Raw genomic sequence first — 8,317 nt, 5'->3', positions numbered from 1 at the left:
ATGGGTAACTAGTTGGCTGGCTGTGGTTCTCATTATTACAAAGCAGTGTGTAGGATTTAGTGGCACCGTCCCGTTCCCAGCAGGGGGGGAGAAACTACAGTGGCCACAAAAAAAGACCGAAACGGCTGTATCTACAGCAAGTATTTGGTTTGTCTTTTATGGGCTAGATACATGGCAGTTCAACATGGTGCACCCACAGCGTCTGTAGATATAAGAGGTTTATTCAAAGACATAATGATCCTTATTTTTAGGTGAATGAATGGAAACATAGTTCTGCATATTATATCAAATTTCTGTGATATTCTGTATCTGTAAATAGAGCTCCCTGAAACTCCCTGAAATATGTATAATGATTTAAGCCTGGTGGGTTGTGCAGGTCTTTCATTGTTTTTCCAAAGTGTCAAACCTTTTAATCATGTTTTTCTGGGAGCAGGAAGCACTGAGCCATGCATGTCCATGAGAACATTCACAATGATGTAATTTCATAGCTCAAAGGGGTATGAACAAGTTATTCAAAACATAAGCACAAAAAAATGTGATAAAACTACACAGTTCATCTAACAGGAGTGTGCTGTTACCTGGTTGATTGGTGACATATATTATGTGGATGATGATCTACTCTATATTCACTTTCCAATGATAAAATGAGTTCCCTAAAATCGTTATCCAAAACACAATGAATAAAATTTGGTGGAAAAAGTCCCTCATTTTGAAACTTCATTACAAAACATATAGGAAATGAAAACTGCAGACTACCATAACATTACTATTTACATTTAGGTTACATTCGTGCAAAGTGCAGGAATTATAAAAACATGACACATGTTCATTTTCAGAAGTTTATTCAGATTTAAGACAATTGAAATGAAATCTCAGTTTATTCAGAAAAATAATGACCAGAATTAAAAAGTGTGTTGGCATTTTTTAAAAATAGTTATCACATTTCTTTTGCATACAAAATATTAAGGAATGTTGGCCGTGAAAATCGACAGGGTTGTCAGGTTTCTACTAATTTTTCTCCAATATTAAATAAAAATAAGTTACCACCAGTAAATATGACTATGTGAAGAATAGAGTAAAAAAAAAAAACAACAACTAGAAAATATCACCATTAATTTGGCTTCAAGTCTACAAATATAAAGCAATGGATTTCCTCAATAAAAGTGATATTTTCCAAGTCAATTGATAAGCTTTGCTTCCTGCAATAATGAGCATAATGACAATGACAGTGTCTCAATTTGCATGCTTCCATACTTACATAAATGCATTCACACTGTCAATTATAGCAAAATACAGTGTACTGTGAGTACCTGGATGGTGCACACAAAGTTGAGTGTTAGACGCTGGACACTTCTCATCCCTCAGCGCTCGCCATTTTAGCTATATAACAGAAGGGGAAGCACCGAGCAGCCGAGGAAACTGCTGGAGCTGAAGTGGTTGCGGCGAATACCACATTATGCAATTATAAGATGTTTTCTATTTATATTTTGGCAGTCAAATGCCATTTTATTTCCACTTAGTGCACAATGGCAACACGTCTACGTGTGTAGTCTACTAATGGAAGTATTCAAATTGAGACACACAAAGAGTCCTCAAAGATCTCCAGGTGCCATTAATACACATTGTCTTCCTATCTGTCTAAATCACTGTCATGCTAAATTAAAATCAGATTTTCATTCTGGATTGCAGATGTTCACACCAACATAAGGCACAACTAGTGGTCAACAGACTGCTGCCTCAATAAGGCTTCTAACCGACCAGCTCCTTGTCAATTTTGTACTTTCTTTTAGATTTTTATTAAAATAGCACTGAAAAATATCAACGTTTTCTGGAACTGGAATGAACTTTTCTCTAATCCACAGCAATAAAACAAGTTGATGCCAACTAGCGTCAAATATTCGAGTTTCACAAACATGCAAATATCATCATGTCACCATATTTGTTGCATAGATGCAGAGATGCGTCTACATTTCCACATTATCAGTCATCAGTTGTATGAAATTAGAATTAGCTTATAACATGCTGCTGATTTTTTTTAGATCACAATGGACCTCAGGAGACGGAAGCACAGAATGACATCCCTAGGAATTGGTGGCTTAATCTCATTTCCATCCAGTCTGAGGTAGCGCAGTCGAGGAACACTTTCGTTGACAGAGTCGTCCACAGCGTTGATGTCGACAGGACAGACGTTGGAGCCACTTACACCTGTAAATACACAAAGGGAAGTTTTAAGACTCACAATAGCTTTACAGAACTGATTTATCATATTCAATAGATCCATAAAAGAAGCACTCTTATTCACCTACAACTCAAATTAGTCACTATAATGAGAACAAAAATCAGTAGGTGCCTTTGGAAAAATGTCACAGACTTACTTTTGATATTGTTGTGGTCAAGGTGAAGGTGCTCAAGGCCTGAAGGAATAAGGGGGACCTCAGTCAGCTGGTTGTGGGACAGCTGCAAGTCCAAAATGCTGGAGACATTAAACACATTTTTGGGAACTCCACTGTTACTAAGCTTGTTGTGGTTAAGCCTCAGAAATGCCACTTTTGGCAAACCTTTGAAGTAGCCAGCTGGGATCTTCTCAATGTTGTTGCCATCCAGGAAAAGCTGGGTAGTGGTGGCTGGTAAGCCAAAAGGCATGGTACTCAGCTGGTTCTTGGCTAGATTGATCTGTACCAGGCTGTTCAGACCCTTTAGGCTCACCACAGTCACAGCATCATCCATCAGCTTGTTCCCCTGGAGGTCCAAGAGGTTAAGCTTGTCCAGACCGATGAAGACACCAGCAGGGATCTTGGAGATGCGATTGCGGGAAAGACGTAGATGCTCCAGGCTGGCTGGCAGGGGAGATGGCACTGAAGACAATAGGTTGTCGTCCATGTAGAGATGCACCAGGTGAGACAATGAATTGAGTACACCTTCTTCCACTCCCTCACTAGTGATTTTGTTGCGGTTTAGGTTTATCCAGCGCAATGATGTGGCATTACGCAGGGCATCTGCTGACAGCGCTTCAATTAGATTGTTCTGCAAGTAGAGATACCATGTGTGTGGAGGGATTTTTGGGATGCTCGTCAGGCCTTTATTGTCACAGTAGACAGCACGAGGGAAGTTGGGGGGGCAGCGACACTCTTTAGGGCAGGCTTGGATCTGGGCCATAATTTCCTCATATGGCATGTCCTGGCTGAGAACTGGCCCAACCAGGCATAAGATGCACAGAAGGCTCAGGATAAGTGCCATTTCACTAGGCAACCTATGATAGAAAGAGGGACAAAACAATGTTATAGACAGATATGTGAAGTGCTACATATTGTTACAAGGGTCTTAGGACAATAGAGGGCAAAGAGACACTGAAATGCTCTAGACGCCCAAGGTAACGAAGATCAGATGTTATAATTTGTAAAGGATTGGGGACTTTGAAGAATTAGGACCATGCTATATTGGTCCTTGTAAGGCACACTCTGTGAGTCACATGGCTAGTATCACATACAAATGATGCTGTGTTCACAAATGCACAATCTGACCCTGTGGCCACTCAGGCCAATCCACCACCAGTGTACGTAGCCTACTCTACCACTAATGTCATTATCATGAAATTCCAATGGTTGCTGCCAACAAAACAAGGTAACCTGCCCTTTCTGGGTCATTACTGACAGGTAAAGCTCAAAAGACAGGATGCAGACCCAGGTCAACTTTAATTGCATTAGGACAACCCTAAAGCTCAGACTTGAAGACTTTGCATGTCAATCATAAGATTCACTCTGTTCATTAGGCTCAGCAGTAGACGATCATGTATGCAAATAAGCATTGCACACATTCATTAAATGGGAACTGAATCCATCCCCTTGTTTGGCATGACAGTTACCACAAGGGAATGGCAGATGGCCTGGTACTAACCACTGCCAGGGGTAAAGAGGAAAAAAATCAAAAAGAGGAATACAATAAATGAAGTGCAAAAATAAATAAAAGAAGAGCAATGAACAAAATCTTATGTGAGCTCTACCATCTTCTATCCACACATCTCTTAAGGCACTACTTGATTACTCTCAGCTGCCATCTGGTGCTGGTTTAAATTCTTGATGCACTCCACGCTTGTCTGGAATTCATTTTGGGTAAGACACGCTTTTTCACGGATGTCTGCACTTCAAAGACAAAGCTGGCACACCTGTTTTCAGAAATGTGCCCCTTCTTTTCCACCGTGCAAAGGTCAAAGACCCAACTTTGTGGTACCACATGTGGTGCAAATGATAAAAGCGGGATCCATGCTTCTATAGAGATAAAACCCAATCGCTCAAGTTGCAAGACAAACATCTACCAAACTAAACCAAATCTACCCAATCTGTCAGTCAGATGTAACATCTTTGCCTTTCAGAAACCGAGCTTACCTTAAACGCGATCCCTTGTCAGCAAGTCCTTTCTTAGCAAGTTAACAAGTGTAGTCCCAAATGATGGGGCTGTTCCTCTCACATCCCTGTATTTGTACCGCCAGTTTTTTTCATTCACTGAATGCCAGCCTGTGACTCACAGCTTCTCCTGGCCAATCAGATTCTCCTAAGATCAGAGGTCAAAGGTGGTGTATAGTGTACTAAGCCTTTCAGTGCTTGAGACATGGCCCACTTAGAAACGGGCTAAAACAAGCCAACCTGTTCTTTGGTTGCTGACTTCCACATGTACAACCCTTCCTCCCTTGGTTGCCATGTTCGAACTTTTTTTAAACTCCGCTCACAAATCCCCTTGAGTCCTTTGCTGACCTTTGTGACAACTTTGTACTGCTGCCATTCACGAAGGAATCAGGATTCATTAATCTGACTTAAAGTGTTAAGAGTCAACAGAGACTGTTGGTTAAACAAAAACTGCACAAAAACAGCTTAGTATAATTGAGATGTGGGAGGATGTTGCCTTCGCCTGATAAACATACCTCGGGTCAGATTTGGTGTAAATGTATGGACCTTCTGTCAAACAGAGAGAAGTGGAGATGAAGGATTTATGTAATGAGTGTTTTTGGTACACATTAGATCCAATACTGACCACAATTTGAATGACACAGCATATTTAAGCACTATTCTGGAGGATGTGGGATGTGTCTTGACCACATTTTAATTTATTTGAAATAGCTCCAGGAGGCAATGGCTTGAGACACATTTAGGGCAGCTCTGTGAGTTCAGTGGCTTCAATTTACTACAAAAACATTTGGGATGAAGAGGGTTATGATTAATATTTGGTTGAAACATCTACAGGACTGCAAGATGCTATGGAGTTGGCATAGAGTATAGAAGGTGTTTTCAAGGTAGTCCTTGTTTGAAACCTGTGCCTGATTAGGTATGTGCATTGCAGTTAAGTGTAAGTGACTAGTAGATACTTAATGCATGTCCATTTTATGACAATTTTCACACATGCGTCACCTTACTTTATTAGGGGGGAATGCACGTTGTTCAGGCTGTACTGCTGAAGCATCCAGCACAAAGATGACGCACTCTATGTAAGTACACAACATAGTCTTCAGACATGACATGTAATGGTGTTATGGGAGGGAGGTCAGACTTAATCTGGGGGTATTTTACTGCAAGTGTTTTTGTACAAGCTACCTAGTCTCAGGTGACCTTTCAACATGCCGACATGAGATCGCACTCATTTGCAGCGATGACGGCAAAGGTCTGAATGCAACAGGATAATCCCAGCTGAGTTCTTTGAGGATAGGAGCAACACTTATCCATGATCAGCCATGCAATCCCATTAGAGCTCCTCCTGTGTTTGCCAGGGTGAGTTTGTGAACGGTGATCATTGCGCTACACGTTTATAATCTTGTGTTAACAATTACACATCAAGACGTTAGTCCTGGGCACATTTATAGGAACTATACGTCAAAGACAAATTACTACCTTGATGAATGGAAACTTTGCATCAGACACTAACTAACAAGCTTAGTTGGTTAGCCTAAAGTGACTTTTCTTGATTGCATTTTGTTTCCGTACCTTTATCTTTTAATGACAGCATGCCTAATTATTTACAGATATTCTTAATCCTTGATTTTGAAGTAAAGGGCATCCAGTAGCTCTCACCTGCACAGTGCTGTATCAGCGCCATAAAGTGTTTAAATAAAAATAGACATAGTCTTTATGACGTCATTGATTCTGTTCCTGAAGAGCCAGTGTGAAGTTCAAAGTGTGGTGGCTCTGGCCTTCGGCATCTTGGCAGTCCTGACTCTGCTGGCTCCCGGCTAATCCAAAAATGGGCAAAGACGTGGAGCGTAGGTGGAGCTGAGGTTGGCCAAATAAAGCCTTGAACAGGTGAGTTCAGCCCCCGTACTGTTTTTTGTACCCAGCTGTAAACATGTTTATTTCTGCTGTGAAGTTGGACATTTTAATATGGGTCTTAAGAAAACTGACATCCTCAAGTAGCCATTTGTGGAAATGTATTTGGCACTTCTGTGTTGGCTTCATTTCACGGTCATGGTGGTTGCCACTTGGTCAGCACTGGAGAAAGGTCTTGCTGGTCTTATTTTTTTCAGTATAAGGCTTGTATTTTTTTAAACCAGTCACAATTTTTTAAGTAGGTGCCAAGCCCAGATTGCAGTGGTGGTGCCCTCACAAAGTAGTGTTAAGGCAGAACTTATTAAAATGGCTAAATAAAAGAAAAGATAACAGCTTTCTGCTTGTTTTCATTCATATTACTAGGAACCAGGTTAGGACTTGCCATTTTCAGCATGTAGGTCACTAGCTCTGGGGTTGTTGTTTCCGGTAGCTAAAGGGATTTTCAAAATGGTAACACACGGATAGCAAAAGTGCAGGAGAATCTACATGGCCAATGTCCCACAGTGTACATCCAGTGACTCAGAGTAGATGTCAGACCGCAGAGGCTTCTGACCTTGTAATTACTTCCCATGCAACTTAGTCCGTTAAGCAATAAGACAGCCAGCTTGTAACCTTGACAACAAGAATGTTCTTCCAATCAGCCTGTCTACCACCAACAGCAGCCTTGTCAAAAGATTTGTGACGAAATCAAGAACCAGTCAGTTGTCCTTCTGATAAGGATTTTGTTCCATCTGTCTTTTCACAGGCTCCTAAAAACACTTATTATAAATGTCAGAAATGTTAATAAAATTGAATAATTAATGATGCATTACAGAACTAAAGAACTCTGATTCAATAAAATTAAACTTACTGTGATTTGATAGAAATTCTTGTTGACTTGCAGACATGACAGATGGGGTACCCCTCCATTTTCATTGCAACACAATAGTTATTTATAATGTGTGTCAAGATTTACAATAAAATATCCCAACTGCTAAAAAATGGTGAGTCAGGGCTTCACATATCTCTGCAAAATTGAAGATAAAACAAATGTTGTCTACAATCTGCCTGACAGCCTAAGAAGAAACACATGCAGAGGAATATGATAATGCAAATTTCCTGCTAGGGGCTTTACATCTGAGCCAGCTATGTTAATTACACAACGGGTTGTGTTTTCACTGCATGGGTTTTGTGGGATCAGTTCCAGTTGATGGCTTTGCTGAAATCCACTTCATGACTTTCAAACATTTGGAAGAGGTTGCACGGATTACTGCATCCAGAGCTGAGAAAGTAACTGTGTTTATGGATAATTATTATGTGGAAAAAAACTTGTTTGGCAGTAAAAGTGGCTTTCCAAAGATGTGTGTAATTTGCAAACTTCGAACAGCCACAATTGTTAGCTCTTAGTTCATTTATTTCCAGGTGTAATTTTGATTGTAAAACTGATTACGAAAGTGTCAATCTATCTATCTATCTATCTTGATCCTGGCATGAAGCATCCTAATTTATAAAATTATCTGTGACTGAAAGAACCACACAAAACGGCATAAAACAACCGAGACATTTACGTAAAACACTTTCAAAGCCCTCGATTTTTTTGCAAGGTTACCTTGCCGCTTTACCTCTTCTGTTCTGAAAGGCTGGCAAGGTGGACCACATCAAAGGTAAAGATAAGTCCAGTCAGATGCAAACCATATGAAAAATACATTGCACCCTCCTCTGTCAAGCTACTAAATAAAGATAAATCATCTTTACCTGCTTCTCCAGCTGGTGTGAGTGGTCTGCGTGCAGCCAGGTGATGTTTGGCTCCTCTTCTTCTGCAAATAGATGTCAATGCCTCTAATGTGGTAAGTGCTGCAAGCCAGCCCTGTTAGACTAGTATTGTTGTTGGTTTGATTCCCCCAAGGCTGCACCTTGGACATGCACCGGCTGCACAGAGAGGATGGAGGATGTGTTGATGGTGGGAGGAAGATTGTGTGTGTGAGTTGGGATGTCCTTTCAGACTTTGTGTTGCCTTCTTTTCTGCCAGC

The 8,317-nt window shown here is 40.7% G+C and overlaps 1 protein-coding gene across 2 annotated transcripts; it reads right to left on the bottom strand.

The window, feature by feature from the left end:
* Window positions 1-910: 910 nt before the first annotated feature.
* On the bottom strand, window positions 911-8,317 carry kera (keratocan). Of its 2 annotated transcripts, none has more exons than XM_019273137.2 (3): window positions 8,043-8,317; window positions 2,376-3,250; window positions 911-2,205 (listed from the first exon to the last, which is right to left on the bottom strand). In XM_019273137.2, exons 1-3 carry the CDS (start codon window positions 8,207-8,209, stop codon window positions 2,036-2,038), a joined length of 1,212 nt encoding a protein of 403 aa, XP_019128682.2. In that variant the 5' UTR covers window positions 8,210-8,317; the 3' UTR covers window positions 911-2,035. The 2 variants fall into 2 exon arrangements, with proteins under 2 accessions (XP_019128682.2, XP_010736932.2); XM_010738630.3 differs by lacking the exon at window positions 8,043-8,317 and adding an exon at window positions 4,383-4,456.

This window comes from Larimichthys crocea, chromosome XX (assembly GCF_000972845.2).
Source record: "Larimichthys crocea isolate SSNF chromosome XX, L_crocea_2.0, whole genome shotgun sequence".
Classification (NCBI taxonomy): Eukaryota; Metazoa; Chordata; class Actinopteri; family Sciaenidae; genus Larimichthys; species Larimichthys crocea.
The sequence above is the reverse complement of the archived record's forward strand: the minus strand, read 5'-3'. Positions and strand labels throughout refer to the sequence as shown.

Bases quoted from the DNA above. Each gene is read 5' to 3' on its own strand.
- kera (XM_019273137.2), bottom strand. From the start codon at position 8,209: ATGTCCAAGGTGCAGCCTTGGGGGAATCAAACCAACAACAATACTAGT. The intron at 3,251-8,042 runs GTAAAGATGATT...TTTCTATCATAG, and splicing joins CACACCAGCTGGAGAAGCAG to GTTGCCTAGTGAAATGGCAC. The intron at 2,206-2,375 runs GTAAGTCTGTGA...GTGTATTTACAG, and splicing joins TGACCACAACAATATCAAAA to GTGTAAGTGGCTCCAACGTC.